Source organism: Chrysochloris asiatica, unplaced genomic scaffold (assembly GCF_000296735.1).
Source record: "Chrysochloris asiatica unplaced genomic scaffold, ChrAsi1.0 scaffold00007, whole genome shotgun sequence".
In the NCBI taxonomy this organism is placed as follows: domain Eukaryota; kingdom Metazoa; phylum Chordata; class Mammalia; order Afrosoricida; family Chrysochloridae; genus Chrysochloris; species Chrysochloris asiatica.
Window position 1 is genome coordinate 9,537,129 of NW_006408525.1, and position 19,949 is coordinate 9,557,077.

At 41.8% G+C, this 19,949-nt stretch overlaps 1 protein-coding gene across 1 annotated transcript in view; it reads right to left on the minus strand.

The window, feature by feature from the left end:
• Positions 1–4,226: 4,226 nt before the first annotated feature.
• YPEL2 (yippee-like 2 (Drosophila)) overlaps positions 4,227–19,949 on the minus strand; it is a 44,605-nt gene continuing 28,882 nt past the window's right edge. The window contains exons 2-4 of the mRNA XM_006832376.1: positions 8,487–8,530; positions 7,770–7,878; positions 4,227–4,563 (exon numbers count right to left, since the gene is read on the minus strand). Of these exons, the coding sequence (XP_006832439.1) occupies positions 4,474–4,563; positions 7,770–7,878; positions 8,487–8,530 (243 nt within the window). The 3' untranslated portion in view covers positions 4,227–4,473. The remainder of the gene's footprint in view (positions 4,564–7,769; positions 7,879–8,486; positions 8,531–19,949) is intronic.

The window sequence follows — 19,949 nt, forward strand, 5'->3', positions numbered from 1 at the left end:
CAGATTGGAAATATGACAGAAACAATGTACTTTTCTCTAATACTGAATCACTATGTACAAATACAGGAAAAGGTGAAGACATATTATTTGAAAACAATTACCTTTGTTATTGAAGCAAAGTGACCTGAAAAATGCCAAAAAAGGAAGGAAAAAAAAAAAAAAAACACACAAAAAAAACCCCACAAACAAAACCCAATCCCGACCCAACAATTAGTTTGTAAACACAAGCATAAATAGATTCTGTATTGAAAGATAGTCTCTGCAGGTTGGAAAAAGGGAAACCGACTCCCACTTTCACCCAAAGGTTATATTAAAAAAACACAGGGGCAGATAGAATCTGGTAACACAAGAATGACTTGGTTCCTCTTGGTTTTACCTTTTACTGTTGGTAAATTTCATGACTGTATTTTAATTTAAAAAATTCAACGCCTCTCCTCTATCTAGCGGACTAGCAAGTTTTCTCATTTGAGGCAGATTCTATTAAAATATGGAAATTGATTGTGTCAAGATCTGATTTCTCAGCCTCTTCCTTAACCTGAGGCAATCTTTTTTTTTTTTTTTAAAGTGTTTACCTACAAGGTATGTGTATTTTTTTATTAATGATCTTTCAACCCAAACCAGTTAAAGTTTAACACGATGTGGCTTCTAAAACAAGTGGAGCCCTGGGATACATGATTAATAAGCTCACATCTCAGTGAGAAGCACGGATTTGACTCTGCTTGATCTTCCAAACAACACATTTCCTCTACAGCTTATAAAAGCTGAGCATACACAAAAGGGAATAGGAGGCAAGTCGACAACAGCTCCCTGCTCAGGAAAACAAAAACCATGTCGTTTGTGCTGTTGGTCCGCTCAAACAAAAACAGCCAGACAGAAGGGGAAGAAAAACCTCATGAGACCGAGGTGTAAACTGTAGTTAGTGTCCTCAATAAAAAAGGAAAACAACAGGCACCATCCAAAGAGCTTTTTACACACACACACACACACACACACACACACACACAAACAAGATTCCAATTAGTCAGAAATTCTTCCAAAAGGAATCATTCAAGGCTGTTACTAAATTTACTTGATTTTTATTTATTTTCTTTTCTAGCCAATACTGGTGCAAGAAAGTATTTTAACTTTCAACATGGTAATGTACTGCAGAGTCTATCCCATTGGAAAAAATGCAGAGAGGCCTAGTTTTAGCGCCTCGGTCCAGACTAAAATGATGGACCTTTTAAAAAATAAAAAGTATATTGGTGATCAGTGTTTCCCTTAAAATATACTTCTAAGAAATGCAGAGGAAACCATAGAATTTACAAACAAAAAGTGCTCTCAGGGGATCTGAGAAAACAGCACCAAATATATTATTTACAAAAGTATATTTCACAAGTGACTGTTTCTTTATATATATATCCACTTGAAAATCTTTTTGATAAAGGGGACACCTCTTTTGTACACACTGGTCCTCCAGTGCAAATTGTGACTTTAGTGATGCTACTGTGATAGGAGTTGGGGCAGTACCCGGTCAGGCCCAGCTGAGAACTTGTGGGCATCAAGTTCAGTTATACTTGATTCATGTCAAATCAACCCACCAGCAGCCAGAGACTAATGTCCCGGGGGGATCTGGAAGTGATCCATGGCGACCAAGGCTATGAAGCCTTGTGTGGTACAGGGGTGTAGTCAACCAGCTGGACTTCAGTTCTGCTGGCTGAGGTATAAAACTTCCCCCTTTTCTCACCTCTCCCTTTACCACTGCCCTGGTCCCCTTCCCCTTGCCCACGTAAACTCCAATTCCCTGAACCTACTAGGGCTGAATGGATGAGGTCTTTGGTTATGCTCTGAGTTGATAATTTGGTGAGGAAATTAAAGAGTGAATGGATTGAGGCCATGAGCTGATAAATCTCCATCACTCAACTGTGGCCTCTCCAATACCGCGAGATGTTAGATACACAAGCCATGAATGGAGCTAAAGTTATAAGAAGCACTTTTGGTTTTATCGACACAAAGGGAAAGCCTAATGAATTTTTCTTCCCTCTAGTTTAGGAAAAAAAACAATATTCTACTCAGATTGCCCACACTAAGCATGGTGCCATGCATCCAATGGATGCTCAACTAATACTAACCGAATAAAACCAGAACCAGGGTCCGACTGGAGCCTGCTCTGGTCCTGCGGCAGCCATAGGTTCCAACTCCAAGCAACAATAGTAGCACATTGGTCTCCTTCTCTGTTCCCTGCTGGTTCTAGGGCAACCCTGCTTTTGACCCCCATTTTCTTTTTATGAAAAGTAGTATCAATAGTCTGGGCTTAACCTAAACAAAGGAGCTAATCAAATTTCATAAACAAGATGGAAAAAGAGAGGAGGGAAAACCACGATTTCTGTGTTGGCAAGTCAGCTGAGGAATGTGAAAGTTGAAATGTTGCAATCTTGGCACCTCGAGCCTGAAGAAATGTTACTCTGGGAGCAGAAATTAAAATACCTTTTTTGAACCTCAGTCTGCCTTTTAGTCAAGTGGGGAGGACAACTTGCTTACTCAATTTCCAGGGATGCTAATGCATAGGGAGGACCTGGGCAAGAAGCCTTTGGGAAGAAAACTCAATTTCTAAGAGTCCTTTTTTTGTGTCACACAGAGGTCTGATGGTAACCTGCAGCAGAGACTTTGCCTTTCAACAGGCCTGCCCTCCACACTAGCAGGGCAGAGCCATGTCCTTCCCAGCTCTCCCATTTTGCAAGCAGCACACAGAAAAGTCAGCAGGCATTTCTACTATGGACTCACTCACGCCTGTGGAGATTTGATTCTCCTGCAGAGGCAATTCAGAAACACCCTGAGCTGGCAGCTTTCATCTTGGTTAATCAACTTCACAGATTCCCATCTCCTGAGCTGCTTCTGTTGTGGTTTTCAAAGTACATTTTCCTATAGGATCAGCCTACTTGGAAAATGAGATGCTGAGAATTACTGAACACACATATTAATAATAATTTCAGTCTAAGAAATGAAATTAACTCATTAAGTCAGTCTTGCGTCATGCACCGTGTACTGACTGGATTGCTGGGGGGAGAGGGGGGTGTGGTGGGGGAACAGACTTCATAACATTGATTAAATTTAACAAACTCCTCTTTCCCTCATGAGCTTTACAAGAAGTGCTCTCCACTTTTGTAGTATCATGAAGTTTGGGCAGGGAAGCGAGGTGAAGGGTGGGGTGGGTAACATGGAAATTTGTAACCTGAAGTTTTACACCACTGCTGGACCATGCTGACAGATATTCAAATCCAAGGGGAACAACTAGGGGCATAAAGAATCCACTTGTCCATTTGTCACTAAGCTCAAAGCCTTGGGATTATGTCTTCCATACTCTACATTGATAGAAATGAAGGCAAACACCCAAAACTATGTATAAAGGATTGTTGATTCCCCAATTAACTCAATGCATGCCCAAAGAAAAAGTTATAGCTGACTTGTAATGGTTCTAATCTAAAACATTTCAGGCAATGTCTGCAACATCCCGTTCTTTGCCAAGTTGCTCTTATTGAGGGTCAGAAAAAAAGGTGAGAGAATTGCTAACTGGTTCTACTTTTTCGTTTTCTGGCCCCATAACTGAGCCGTTTCCACAGGAGCTGCCATACTGCAGCCCCCCTTGTTCCCTGCTCACCTTAATTACAGATTTTACTTGGTTATTAGTTAAAGCCTTTGGGATATTTGGATCTTACACCCATAGCAAATGACAGGCCCCTTTCCCTACTGTGACTGAAGAGGCAAAGAAGAAGAGAAACTCCAAGGCGCAGTGAGGCATCAAAGTCACCCAAACCCCACTCGGGCTTCACTCAAGTCATCGACTGCTGCCAGGAAAGCTCCCCAGCGCAGCCTAGGAGATCCAGGACTGTGCCCCATCAGCTAGAATTAGGGCCGCTTCTTGTGCTCATTTGCTAACCTGGCACAACTGGTGTCAGGAACAGAAGATTCTGGTCAGAGACAGTGCAGTCATGAGGTATTTTTTTCTCTTTGTCCTTTTAGACAAGTTGATTATTTCAAGCCTAGATTACCAGGAGCAGCACAATTCTGTCCCTCCCACCCCCTACCCGTTCCCAAGACCCTCAAGGTTCCCCATTCCCTCCTTCCTCTCACCCCTGTGCCACTGTACTCCTGATAAGAGGCCATCGGGCAGCTTTTGACTGGACCCTGGGGTCCCTATCAAGGTGGGCTGCTGCCATGCAATCAGACATCTGTTTCTTTTGTTGTTCTGTTTTTAGCCAACACTAGAACAGATAGAGAAGCCAGGATCAACTCACAAACAGATACAAAGCAAAGAGACAGAGAGACAGCAATTTAGAGACCAGTCACCAGAAAGATGTCATCAAGGTGGGCGATGCCTCAGATGGCAAGGCCTCTAAATGGACGGAACCAAGTGTTCAGTCACTCTCTCACACTTGGGTAGAATGTTCAGTTGGATGGTATTCACGTGGACACTGGGTTGGGGGACTTCTCCAATCAGTCCCAGCCATTGTCCTTGATCATGTGTGCTAACTCAATGATGTATTTGCCTTCTTTATACTTCTGGCTGCTTTCAAAGGCATGTTCCTAGAAAATGAAGAGGAAAGAAAAAAGATGCTGAATGACGAGAGACAAGCAGTTGACTTTTTATAGCTGATGGTAAATGTCAGGACCACTGAGGTCTGGTACTGATTTCACACTGATTTCACACACACTCACCAAGACATTTCCTACCACTCGTGTCCCCTTCACGTCCCTGTAGAACCGAGGGAGGCAGCGCTTCCTCATTTCCGGAGGGCCTATGCTAAATCTTTCCCAACTATACTGCTCAAAACCACAACTCCCACCCAAGCACTCCCTCTGCCCCCCCCTTTATTCCTCACAGCCTCCACCTTTTTCAAGCACGCACTATAATTTGCATATATTTTGTTTAATGCCTGCCTTCCATCGCTAGAATATGAACTTAACAGAGGCCAAGAGATGTTCATGTTTTGCTCACTGTTATATCACTAGCGTAGTGCTATGGGCTAATGTGTCAGACTGCAAAGGCTTTTGAACTGCAAAGTCGGTGGTTCAAGTTCACCAGTCTCTCCTCGGAAACTGCCATACAGGGTCGCTATGGGTCAGAACCGACTCGATGGCACTTAACAACAACAATATATCACTAGTGCCTAAAAGATTGCCTGGCAGTCTTCAATAAGTAACTGTCAAAAGAAAGTGTGTGTTTGTGTATGTACACAAGCCTTAGCAGACCTTGCTTTGTGAAGCAAACCAGATGTGTCCACATAAAGTTTCTGTGTCCTTCCCACCAAGGAACACAGAAAAGTCTGATTATATTTTTTAACCGACTTTGTTGTGCTTAGAGAAAAGGCATTCAGCAAGAGAAGCAAAGGACTGTGAAGTCAAACAATCTTTTTATTTCATTTATCTTGCTGTTTCCATGTCAGATGTGTTAAGTCTGCTTTTCCTTTACTGCCTCTCTCCAGGAAAGACAGGCACTGGATGTACTCTAGGCTGGAGAGGCTGTCAGTGGCCAGACCTCCCAAGGGCCAACTCAATACAAGCCACCTGGAAGGTTACCTTTCTAAAGTTACAGCACTGTGGGCTCTCCAACACAGGATGAAGGATACCAGAACTATTTACGGAGATGGCTACATAAGAACACCTTGATATATCATGTGAAAAACACAATTATCAGAGTTATCACATGCCTAGGTCCAAAGTGCACAAGCAATGAGCACCTGCTCTTCCTCTGAGTCCCCTGAATTCCTCAGGAACAAAATCCTGCTGTCAGTGGTAGGACAGCCTCTGTATGAACTACATCTCTCGCTCTTAGAGCTCAGGGGGGCTTTGAGTTTCAGAAACAGTTCAGACTTGGGTCTCGTGCTTTGAGAGAGGAATTATTTCACCAAGTAGAGAGGGAAGTGAGTGTGTGCAAACACACCACACACCAACGAGAGCTGTAGACTCAGCAGAACTTTCCCTGACATTTCATCATTCCTCAGTTCCAGGTGTCTCTCTCTATATGTGCGTGCATACATACAACAGAAGAACAACGGTCAGGAATAAGATCTACTGTCACATACCAGTGTGTTCAGGGCAGGGGGAGAAGAAAGCAAAACTGGGAGAATGAAGGCATTGTTATTAAGTAGAAAACAAAAGTTTGTGGTCACACCTCTCTGAACGTGCCCTATATCTCATCTGATCTTGGAAGCTAAGCAGTCAGTATCGGGTCTGGTTAGTACCTGGCTGAAAGAAAGACAAAAAGGAAACAAAAAAACAAAACAAAACAAAAAAATGACAAAGGCCCCAAGCTTCACCAGCATCTTCAAAATGTCAGAACTGGACTCCAGGAGAAAGAGCACTAGATCTAGAGTCTCAACTCCAGGACTGCGTTCAAATCTGCTTGTTTCCCAGCAACAGAAGCCTCACTTATCTATTCAGACTTTCCATTCCATCATCTGCAAAATGGGGATAATTACAGCTACTTCACAAGGTTGTTGTAAGAGCTAGAAGGAAAACCAAGCACTGGGCCTGACACAGAAAAGGAGATAAATACATGAGATGATTTGAGAGAAAGCGACAGCCATTCTTAGCTATCCCTGGGGTCCAAGGAGTAACTAATGGAATCTCTTACATAGCCCTTCATCCATGTTTTCCTACTGTCCTCAGCATATCACAGCACTTGTCAAGTTGTTTTCTTAGGATGCCTTGATCAGTTCCTGCCCTCAAGGCCATCAAGAGAACACAGCATTAACCAGGGCTTGGGCTTGTCAAAGACTTTTAATAAAGATTTGTCAAATGAGTGAATCACTGTAGCTGAACCACAAGTGAGGAGGCAAAACTAAACAATTTAGGTTTATCTTCCGTCTCTAATCCAGAAGGAGATGACGACCAAAAGGCTGAGAACAGAATGAAGAGGTAAAACATTTCTCGATAGCCAATGGCAGGTCACATTGGCAGCAAGCTGAGGGATTTTACGTGGAGTAAATTGACCTCCCAGAGGAAGGAAGACTAATTTTGCAATAACAATTAACAAGAATACCAGCTCACTTCTATTGGAAACTCACTTCAGCTGCCCAGATGTTACTTTACTGCTAGCCAGAGGGACTATGGCCCTGCCCTGTTCTTCTCTTACTCTGACAAGTGACTACTTACCGTCCTCGGCCCCAAAAAGACATTCACATTTTTTGTTGAGTTTAAGTATGAAAGAATGATTGCCCAACTGGGAGAGTCCAACTGTGCCTATAGCTGAAGGTGGATGTTAATTAAGAGAATGTTTGATGGCTCCTGGCGCTGGGCCTAGATGTGGTAGGAATGTTTACTGGAGGCATCACAGTGTACCAGATAAGAGCAGTAATTCCAATCCTGGTTTGGCCATTTCATGGCTAGATAACCTTGGATGGACTACTTACCCAACCTAAGCCTCAGTTTCACCATTTATAAAATAAGGATCAAAACTGTATCTACCCTCTATGACTTGTGTGAAGAGTAAATACAATGATGCATGCCTAGCACACGACTGTCAGTAAATGTTATGCAATATTATTATTATTTATTAAATCAAAAGAAAGACAGGGGATGTGTGTCTGTCTGTCTGGCAGGTATGAAGAAATGAGTAGGAGGAGGGGACTGTCAGTGGAAAAGGAAGAAAGTGTGGCAGACAGATTAGCTCTGTTCCCTGTCCCACATGACCATAGGAGCAAGAAGGAAAAAAGCTCTGTTCTAGTGTGAAGCTCTTGGCTATTTCCTTCATAGGCCTCTCACCACCAACCAGAAGCCTCAGTACTTACATATTTCCAGCCCAGAGTGGTTTTGCAGTTTTCACAGTAAATGTCTGCGACTGCATGCAGTCCTGTTAGCAAAACTCGCTCTTCTGCAGGCCCACAGCCTACATTAACTCTACACCAAGGGACAAAAGAGAGAGCGGGTAGTCAGTCAGAAGTACATTGTTAGTCATTCCAGATGAGCTTCCAACCAAAAATTAACTTGGCAAGGCTTCCCTGGGGAAACCAAAACCTAGAAGAGTATGGAGTATAACTGAAATCAACAACCACCCCAAGACGTAGCCACATGGAAATGTCTCCCCTGGAATGCATTTCTTATCTCCACATTCAGCTTCAGTGGGATGACTAAAAATAAGTCTGTATAGTTGAGATTTTTGCTTTGGAATTTATGTAATTTTTCTAACAAATGCTTTTAATCTTATAACATCAGACAACTACAGTTCAAAGAGCACAGGGCCTCTAATCTTCATTGAAACAAGAACCACATTATGAGGATTAAGAGACTGTGAAGCTGTCCTAATCCCAATATGTCTACTGGGGGAAGTGGATATATTGTTGTTAGCCAAAATTCCCCAAACAAACAGTGGGGAGTATGAAACTTCAAGGAGTTTTCCATTGTGGCACAGAAGACAGAGCCTAATGTTTACTTGTTGTCCAGGGTTTTTTTTTCCCCATCCCTCAAAATTTGCACCAAAAATGGGCATACTGTTTAGGGACACTCACACTGAATTAAAGAGGTATGCTCGTCCTTGGCTTCCTTGAAATGACTGAAATGCAAGAAAACAAATCGGTAGTTAGATATCCACCATCACCCACCCACATTCAGGACACCAGCCCCAAATCACAGTGGTCAGGGCCTTCTAGGACTGACACAGCCAAAGGGAGCTCTGAGCCCCATCAACAGCCTGGCTGGCAGATGGCATAGGGGTAGGCAGGGGAGGAAAAGGCAGAATAAACAGAGCTACAGCTCAGACCAGTCCAGGTGAGAAGATGAAAAAAACAACACTAAACTCCACAATGTCATTAAAAACATCTTCCCTCCTGGCACCAACTGAGATAATTAATCCACCTGAAATAATTAATCCAAATTGCCTTTCCTGGTCCCACTTTATCTGTGCAGGTCACAGCTTTCCTAGTGTTGGCTGCTAAGGCATGGAAACGAAAATAGGCACTTTGCTCATATTCTCGGTTCAGCTCTGCAAAAGGCATTAAAGAAACAAACGGCTTCGTGGCTTCGCTTCTCTTCGCCTCCTCTATCAGATTCTAACAGTCATAATCCTCCTGAATGGGTGCACGGGAGCTCTCCTTTACAAGTGTAAGTAACTTGATCTTTAGATCACAGAAATGCTCATTAAGCAGCAATCCTACTGTAAACTCTAGCTTAAACATGAGCTTCTTTCTTCCAGCCGGAGGGTGGCAGAGAACAGTTGAAACAGGAGCCAGCTCTTGCATGAAGTTTGGCATCTACTTTCATTAACACAGGCTCTCCCTCTCTGTGTGTTCCTGCTCTGGTTACACGGGACATCTGGCTGACATGAGCCAGCCATGTTCTGCATTGTTGCCTGCATTTTTAATATGGTCTGACAATCATATCCCGAGTTACACATCCTGATCTTCTTGGAAAAACGTTCTCTAAAATGGGTAACTGAGTGACGGATGAATGAATGAGCAAGCAAGCAACACCCATGACCTCTGTTATCCAGCAGTTGAAAAAAATCCAGGACTGACTAGTTAACAGATGACCAGAGGGTAGGAAAGCACCAGACAGGGCACAGACACATGAGACAATCCTTTTGCCAGACACAGGGCTTCAGGGTTCAGCGCTGCCAGTCAGAAAGGCAAAATTCTCTACTTGGGGAAAAAGTGCTGATGGGACAGATGGTTTGTTGGTTACCTCTCACATTCAAATGCACCAGAAGCCTTCACTCCCAGGTGCAGCTGGTCTTAAAATACCCACAGGGAATGTTAGAGTTCCCAGGCTAGAATTGAACAGCTATGAGAGTCACAGCCTCAACACCTAGAAGCTAAAAGTTCATGCCAACTGTTCAGATGAGACCATGTCTTAGGATCAATGGCCACAGATTTAGAGAGCTCAAGGACAGCTAGAGCAATAAAATCCCTTCACAATCTGCTCCTGGTTACCCTTTCCCTTTCAGCCTTGCCTTTGCCACTGTGTTCTCTGTTCCAGTCAGGATGAACCATGTATCGTTCCTGAACTCGGATTCCACCAGTTTCATTCACATTGTCACTTCTGGTAGGTAAGTGCTTCCCCTGAGCAGTCCTAAGCTTTAGTTTGGATTTCCCTCTTCCACAGAGCTTTCCCTGACCATTCTAAGAGCAGACGCCCACTGGTACAATGTTCTGGATGCCTCTTGCACCTCACGATTTTCTTCTTCTTAGCACCTTGGATTTAAATTCATTATCTTTCCAAATGTGAACTCCTTGAGGCCATACCTTCAATTTCTCTCTGATATTGCACATGAAAATTGAGTACACAATATTATGAGTTAATCATCTGAAATTTCTCCCTCCTCCTCCCTTAACAGCTTTATTAAGGTAAAGCCATATATAGTTAAGGTAAAGCCATATGTAGTTAAAGTGTATAATTTGATGCATGGAGTCCTGCTGTGATGCTGTGGGATTAAGAACTGGACTTCTAACTTCAAGGCTGGTGGTTCAAATCCACCAGTCACACCTTGGAAACCCTGTAATACGGTCACCTATGAGTCAGAATGCACCACCTCCATCAGAGGGGGCAAAATGAATAATGTTCAGGAGAAAATCTTTGTGGCCTTGTATTTAAAAGAGTTCTTAACATACTATTCCAGAAACATGACCTACAAAAGGAAATGCCAAATAAAACATCAACTCAACGGCACTTAACAACAATAATATATACTAGTGAAACCATCACAACGTCAAATTATGGACACTTCTATCACCAATCTTCTACTCCTCCTCTGTAATCCATTCTTCACTCCCCTCCTCACTCTATCTGCTTGTTTCATTTTTTCTAGAATTTACACAGATCGAATCATATAGTATGTAGTTTTTTTGGTCTGGCTCCTTTAAGTCAAGGTGATGTCCCTCCCGCCTTTGCTTTTGGCATAGCATGACCACAATTGTTTTTGTGCTATGGGATGTCAATAATGAAGCTGGTCTATCTTTTATCATTTTCTTATAGTGCAACAAAGACATTTACTGGAGGATACAGCTAGGGTTTGACTTAGCTAACAAATGTAAAGGTATTTTTCTTCTATACAAAAAGATAAGCATTCTTGTCATTCTAGCTAAAGTAAAAGACAACCATGTGATATTCTGCAGTAAAGTCATGCGTCACTTAACTGCCCATGATACAGTCTGTGAAGCAAGGCATTATATTATTTTAATGTTGTGGGAACACCATATCATAATCTGGTTGTGCTTTATCTTTAAGCATTTAGAACAAACTTTATGCATTAGCTGTGATAGTCAGTGTGCTGATTTGCTTGTGTGTTTGGTCCTCAATCCATGTCATTAGGAATTTCTCCACATTTTCATTAGCCACATAACTTTCAGTGTAGTCAATTCTCTAACAGCTTGGAAAATTTTATCTTTGTATTTGAGAATCGAGTGTGATCTGCCTAAACTAGGAGTGAAAGCATTCTCTGATCTGTCCCCTTCATTTTGTTTAAAAACCTTTGTTTCACTTTCAGACCAAGACTTCTTTGCCTCTTGCTACTGTTCTCATCAACTCTGGTTTTGCTGAGTTTGGGAGCCATGATGTACTTCACAGTAATATTTTCAAAAGAAAATGAAAAAGAGAGATAATGCTACAAAACTTAAGAGACCCTGTGATACATGAAATTAGATGCTGCTGCCTAAGGATCAAAGCATACACTGTTATATGGCAAACTTATTACACCCGGATGGGACCACAGCTGTGTATGCAGACAAATGTGGCCCAAATGGATGAAATGTGGCGTATAACTGTATTTTAGAAAAAAACACTGTATCTGATCCTCCAATGAAAAGGTGACATTTTAACAGTGAATGAGAATCTCACTGCTTTTCAAAAGGAAACTGTGCTAAGGAGAAACTGGTATTTGACAATGTTTCCTTCACTAGTTCTCGTGGTTTAAAAATGATTGAACAAATATTAACTCATATGGCCTTATATTAAGAAAGAGTTCTTACATACTATTCCAGAAACATGACCTATAAAAGGAAATGCCAAATAGAACACAAAAATTTTAAGTTTTTGCTTAGACAAAGAGGAAATGAATAAAAACATTAAAAAAAAAAAAAAAAGCCATGGTCTGGAGAAAATATTTATGATAAACACATCTGAAAAAGGACTTACTTATATGGAGAATATATAGAGAACTCTCAAAACTCAACAATAAAAAGACATAAAGTCCAATTAAAAATGAGATTTGAAGAATCACCAAGGAAGATACATGGATGGCAAATGGGTATATGAAAAGAGGCTCAACATTATTAGTCACTGAAAAAATGCAAATCCAAACCATGAGATATCACTGCACAGGTTTGAGAATTATGTATGTGTGTGTGTATATATGTACACACACACACACACACACACACATACACACACACGAGGGTAAGCCAAAAGTTTTGCTCCTAGAAATCTAGTTCATACATGCACAGGCTTATTCGAAACATGTTTCAACATGTTTCTGCGATCCGTGGGTGGCTGCAGACAAATTCTCTAAGTAATGTGCTTGTCTTAGTCTCATTCGGTTGCCTTCCAAAAAAAAATCCAGGTCCAAGCAAAACAGTGGTTTCCAAGGGAATCTGGTAGGTTAGTTAAATTTAAGGCAGAGAAGTCATCTCAAAAGGTTATAGATTCTAATAGATACTCTTGATATATTTTCACGAAACACGCAGGATGATTATGGGGGTTTATTATGAAGTTTTAAGGAACTGAAAACTGCATTGTTGAGAAAAAAAGGCTCGGAAAGTGGCTCCCAGGAAATTTTTTTCCATCATGACAATGCACCTACTCATTCTTCGAGACTAGCAAGGGCTGTCTTCTGAGAATTTTGTTGGGAAACCTTACCCCTTTACATCTTACAGCTCTGGTCTTGGAATACAATGAGAGTCCCTCTAGGATGCCTAAACTGCCATACTGACACGGTGTAAACTGACGAGTGCAAAATTCTTTGGGAAGGGTTAGAGAGATAGAAACACCCCCTTCAGAAGTATATAGACCTAGATGGAGAATAAGCCAGAAACAATAGCTTCACATTTGATGTTTTTGTTTGACTTACCCTCGTGCATGTATGTGTATGTGTGTGTTATACTGACAAAGTATAACGATGTGTATATAACTGCTGTGACACTTCAGGATAACCACAAGGTTGGCAGCTCTAACCCACCAGTCACTCCTTGGAAACCCAATACAGTCGTAACTACTCAATGGCGCATAACAACAACCACAGCACTTACAAAACCAAGTGTTGGAAAAATGGTGAAGCAACTGGAACTCCACACATTGCAAAATAGTATAGACACATTGGAAAAATAATTTGGCAGTTTAATTTATTCAAGTTAAATGAAAACCTATGTTTACACAAAAATGTGTATGAGGATGTTTTTAGCAGTTTTTTCATAATCACTCAAAAATGAAACAACTGATAAACAGATAAGCTAACGGATATGTTCATATACTGAACTTGATAAGTGACAGTGAGTTGATTCCAACTCATAGTGACTCTGTATAGAGTTTCCAAGAAATGGTTGATGGGTTTGAACCACCAACTTTGTAGTTAGTAGTACAAATGCCTACCCTATAACACCACACCAGGACTCCATATACTGCACTGTTGTTGTTAAGTGCCATTGAGTCAATAGTGACCCTGTATAGGGTTTCCAAGGAGCAGCTGATGAGCCACCAACCTTGCAGTTCAAATGACTTTGTAGTCTGACACATTAGCCGACAGCGCCACACCAGCGACCCAGTATAGGGACCCTGTATAATAAGGTTTCCAAGAAGAAGCTGGTGAACAATTGACCTTGCAGTTCAAACGACTTAGCCCACACAGTGCCACACCAGGACCCTAATGAAAAAGAACAAATGACTGACACATCTAACAACATGGATGAATCTCAAGTATGTTTTACTAAGAGAAGCCAAGCTGTATGGTTCTATTTAGATGACAAAAATTAAAAGAGCAAAACCAGGGGAATAGAGAAAAGATCAGTTATTTTCAGAGGTTACAAGGAAAAAGAATTTAACATCAAAGAGTAAAAGGGGTGATGGGACTGTTTGGTTTTCTTGACAGTAGTGATGGTTACAATAGTATGCATTTGTCAAAACTCACAGACCTCTATGCCTGTAATGTTTTTTTAAAAAGTTAAACCATTTTTAAAGTTCAATACATTAAAATAAATAAGCCATCTCTAAAGTCTATGTTGCTATACCTATACAATTAGGTATTATAAACGATTTTCTAATCTACTTAAAAATATTCCAAAGAGCTTCAAAGGTGTTTGAACCATTGTTTAACAAAAACACATTCTGAGTAACTTTGCTAGAACAACTGATTGATCACACTTCAGCAAAGTTCAGCAAAAACCTTTGTACAAACAATCAGATGTGTTGGAAAACGACCACTATGACATTTGTTAGCACAAAGATGCTAATCTTCCACTTGAACGTTTATCATTCTTTGTTAAGGGAGCTTTTCAGCAAGGGCTGATGAAGCACTAAAATGCATTCTCCTTTAGGACATAACTTTTAGTTATGGTATCAGAAAATGATAAAAAAAAACAAAAAAAACCCAATATTTTTTAATAGAGAATATTTTATCACATATACCTTTAATTAAAGTTTTGAAACAATTTTATCTTTTACCCTTTTTAATTTCCTGGGGCTTTATATATTTATGGGTGTCCTCGTGAGGCACTATGGGATAAACACTAGACTGCAAGATCAATTTGAACAGTAAGATCAGCAGTTCAAACTCATCAGCCACACCTCAGAAACCTATGAGTTGGAACAGACTCAACAGCATTTAACAACATGATGTGAATATATAGAAAGCAATACACAGAAGTACACATATACCATATATATGTCTCTCTCTCTCTCTCTCTCTCTCTATATATATATATATACATATACATACACATACACACACATCTCTGGGTGGTGCAAACAGTTACGTACTCAACTACTAGCCAAAAGGTTGGTGGTTCAAACCCACCTAGAGGTTCCTGGAAGACAAGTCTGGCGGTCTGGGTGCACACATGAAGTTGTCGTGACTTGGAATCAACTCAGCAGCAACAAAGCACAATACATACGTTAGGAGTGTGTCCTCCAACATTTTACTTTGAGGCTTCTAGTCGGCTATAGGGCAGGGCCTAAAAGTAACTCTCTTTAGTCGGCCACAGATTAGAATTCCTAGAGAGAGTGGGCGGGGTGAGGGAGGGCACGTGGCAGAGAAGAAAAGCACCAGCCAGGGGCCTAGAGGCATCCTGCCAGGGCCACCAGGGTTTCTCTAGGCCTGTTTTTACAAGAGTCCCATACCCTGCCAACAGGACTGCCCCCATGGCAACACCTCCTGAGGCACTGGGGACCAGCTACATTTCCTAGGGTAGTATTATGGAAGCTCTTCCCCCATGGTTTTCACCCTGGGGCCCCTGCCAAGTCCACATTTATGATGAGAAAAACAGCCACTAAGAACAACAGGCATCTTGCAAATAGACACAGACAAGAATAGTCCCGGTGGCTGGGTTGCTGTATCCTGTGGGGCCCAGCCCTGCCTGGCACAACCTGGCAGAGTCCAACACTCCCTTGGGTGAGGGTGGTACTGAAGGTGGGGAGACTGAAAGGAAGTTAAGGAAGCAATTAGAATGAAGCAAACAGAATTTCCGACCAGGAGATCCAAACAGACTGTCAGACACCTTTGTTTGCTGTCATTACTACCAGGCAACAAGGCAGCTCTTTTCCATGTTGTGTATCAGCTAAGGCCTCCAGGAAAGGTTTTTGGGTTTTTTTTCCCTAACTACACAAAACTTTTCTTCTGTCCTTTAAAGTAACAGTTGCAGGCCCTGCCCTTCCAAACAGCTCAAAGGAACGGAAAGGGCTTTGAGTTTCCTGTTTAGTAGCCAAAACCACTGGTTCCTGGCCCCTTTGAAAGTCTGGAAGGCCGCCACGCTGTTTAAAAGTAGAAAGACCACTGAAAACGACCCCACACTTTTCTGGGGAGGGGTCAACAGTGCTAATATGTAGGTTCCTTCCCCTTGGTGACAGACACACCCTACATATTAATCCTCTTGTCTGAAGGGTCAACCCAACAGGGTAACCCCAAAGCTGCTGGATCCTCACCTTTGAAGTCCAGTTCACTTGAAGATCTCCTCAAACTCAGGCCCCTCTCCTCTTATTGGGAAGCATGTGCCTCAGATAGGAGGCACACAGAGAGATGAGGAGGGCAGATGTCCACCTATCTAGCCATCCCAAACATTTGGGGATGAAATTATTTCCTACATATCTGCCTACAATAAGAGGATACAGTCTTCCCACAAGAAGATCCAGGTTCAAATCTTGGTTTTCACAACTTCAACCTTGGGATCATTATTTCATTTCTCCCAGCTTCCACATCTTACAGATATGTAAATAGAAACCATGCCTATATCGTGGGTTATTGACAGTACGTACAACAAGGTAAATGATGTGCAGAGAAAAAAAGGCCAGTTCCTAAGTTTCATCTTTGACCTTCTTGGGATTCTCAAGAAGAGATGAAAAAGCTGGCCCTAACCTACTTGACTCTTCAAACTTCTTCCCTTTGGTGAACTTGGTCTCTCTCTTTCTCTCCCATATGATAAAAAGCAAGTTATTTCCCACTTTGAAACTCAATGTCTCCATAAAAATGGAGGGACTGATCTGAATGGAGTTCCCCAAATCCTTTCCACTTACAGCATTCTGACACTACTATTCTAAGCCCCAGCTCATAGGCAGAATGTTACTGCATGGGCTTCAGAGTCAACTTGTCCTGGTTTTGCCATAAAGTATTCACTTGGCCAGCCACTTAGCATTTCTGAACTCCAATTTCCTAATTTGTAAAATGGACTTAATAACAGAACTCTCCCTCACACAGTGTTTACATAAGAAAAAAATTTAGATACTGTGTGTGAAATCACTTCAGAAACTTCAAGGCTTTATATTTCTTCTTGTCATTATAATTTGTTTTATATCATATCATCATATATTCATTCATATTATATTCGTAGTCCTTTGTGTAGTGCTGTAGGACAAGCACTGGACTGCTAACTGCAAGGTCTATGGTTCAAACCTACCAGTCACTCCTTGCAGAGAAAGTCCACACAGGTTGAGTCAGAACTAGCTCAGCAGCACTTACCAACAACATATAAAGAACTCAATACAAAGTTGAGGTTCTTTAAACTGAGATATCATTCACATAAGATCCAGTTTTTAAAGTAAACAATTCAGTGGTTCTTAATATAGTCACAAAGTTATGCAACCAATACCGTTTAAATCAAGTCGGGCTGCTAACCTCACAGTCAGTAGTTCGAAACTACCAGAGGTTCCATGGGAGATAGCTAAGGCTTTCTGCTCCCATAAAGGTTAAGAGCCTCAAAAATCTTATACTTGGTCACTATATGTATAGTGGAACCAACTCCATGGCACACAACTACCACCATCTAATTCCAGAACATTTTCATCACCCCCAAAAGAAACCTGTATTAAGTAGCAGTCACTTTCCATGTCTCCCTTCCCTCTGGCAAGCACTAACGTTCTTTTTGTCTATGTTGTTGTTCAAACCCAAACCAAAACCTGTTGCCATTGGAGTTGATTCATAGTGACCCTAAAGGAGAAGGCAGAACTGTCCCCGTAGGATTTCTTATCCAATACTGTAATCTTGGCTCCTTGGAAGCCAAGAAGGCCAAACTTTGTCTCTCATACTTTGGACATGTTATCAGGAGGAACCAGTCTCTGGAGAAGGACATCATGCTTGGTAAAGTAGAGGGACAGTGAAGGAGAGGGAGACCCTCCAACAAAATGGACTGGTACAGTGGCAGCAGCAATGGGCTCAAACGTGGCAGTAGTTATGAGGATGGTGCAAGACTGGTGGATGCTTCATTCTGTTGTGCACAGGATCGCTATGGGTCGACCTGACTCAACAGCACCTAATAACAACAAAATCTTTTCTGAAGCAGACTGCCACATCTTTCTCCCATGGAACAATCTCCTGGTAAGGTCTCCTTTATGGAGTTGCTTAAGGCACTCTACATTATAATAGAATGTTGTTGTGAACTTCTTTAAAGTACTTTTAAAAGGCACCTCAGAGAAAAGGCAGAAGTTTTCAGAGGGAGATACAAAGGAGGATTATTAAACCTCCTTCCCGTGGAGTGTTGGCTAAACTTCCCATCTTAACCCTGGTTTGACATTCTGTAGGGAAGGGTAAAATAAAGTCAGTCCTTTTTCGGTTTTCACTCATTTCTTCATCCATGATCAGGCCTAGTGGGTTCTTCTATTTATGGTCAAAGTACGTGAGTAAATGAGCAAAATAGCCCTGGATCCTGTTTAGATTTCACCCTTGAGGAAGCATATGGAACAATGAAAATGATGAAAAATTCCAGAATTAGAACCCAAGCACAACTTTAAGAACCTGAATATTTAGCGGAGCGGAAAGATGATGAAAAGGGGATTTCTTCCATCTTTTCTGCAATAAAAACAAGAGGAAATGAGCTTAGATGGAAATAAGAGAGACTTAGGTTAATTATAAAGGAAGAACTTCCTGAGTGTGTGTCTTCCACACTAGGATACAGGTCCCCAGGAAAGAACAAGGCCATAGTATGTGTTCATGGTTCACACACAGGTTTCAAACTGTCCAGAAATCTTTTGAGCTTGAGATAAAACCAGGGTGAGTGTTTCCTAAGGCCAGGGGGCTGGCCTCACCTCCTATGAATGCGAGCTACACACAGTCTGGTGGGTCTCAATTCACCCTCACTTTCCCTAACCAGATGGAGGGAGGGGCAGGGAAGGGACTGGCTCTTGAGGAGGAAATATCTGCTGTGTGGAGTCATAAAATTCCAAGGGCATGGGAACATGCATGATGACTAGAAAGGCAAAAACAAAAGGTGGTAAAAGAAAAACCACACTGGTTAAGGGTAGGGCTGCACAGCTGATTATGTTCATTGCTGTCAAGTTGTACAAAAGTTGTGTGATTGATACATTTACAATAATGACACACACAGGAGACAGGAACTGTTGAGGTTGCTTGTGTACAATCAAACACCTCAGGGAACTCAGCTGCCAGTTGGAGGTTTAGGGTCATGGTTTCATGAGTTATCCCAGTTAATTGGCCTAATGATGTGTTTGTTGCTCCTGTTCCACCTCCTAATCTGTTGCATAGTGCCTGGGGTCTTAAAAGCTCAAAGCGGTCATCCAAGGCACAAAAACTGGTCTCTATTTACCTGGAACAAGACAAAGGCGAGTCATAAGCAGGAGGGTATGCAATGTGTGGCTAATTGCCTCCAAGAACTGCCTCCTTTGCCATTAAAACAGAAAAATAGGCTGGTACCTGATAACCATTACTAAATATTTTAATCAAAGATTCCATAAAAGATGAACAAACAAGATGGTAGAGAGGGTAGATGTGCAGTGAGGAGCTCTGTCAGCAATAACACAGAATATCAGACCAAGCAGGCTCAGGGGATGGTCCTAGAACTCTGAACCACGTACGAAGGAATATTTAGAAGGTTGGAAGGCTTATAGCTAGGGGAATTTGTAGCAGAAGCAAGAAATCCAATGCTTTCTAATCCAAGGTGCTCAGCTACTTGGGGGAAGTGGGGGAAGGATCAGAGCAGCCACAGACACCTGACAGCACCGCAGAGATAAAGGTGCGGACATTTTTTTTTAAAATCTGTTCATTGGCCTCTCACTGTATGTGCACCTCCATTTTGGTGAATAGAGGGGGTACCTAAGCGAGTGGACACCCTACCCCCACCCACAGAATGTTCTACTACACATGCACACAGATCTCCTCAAAATTTAAAGTGACAGTTTCCACTTAAAACCAAACGGCAGTGCAAAATGGCCACAGTTGGCCCTGAACTGTTTATCTCTAGGAAAAAGGCCTGAATGGTGGTTGTGGGGCAGGACAGGCAGATTATAAAGGAAATAGGCCGAAAATTAAATCCTGAGTTACGTCACAA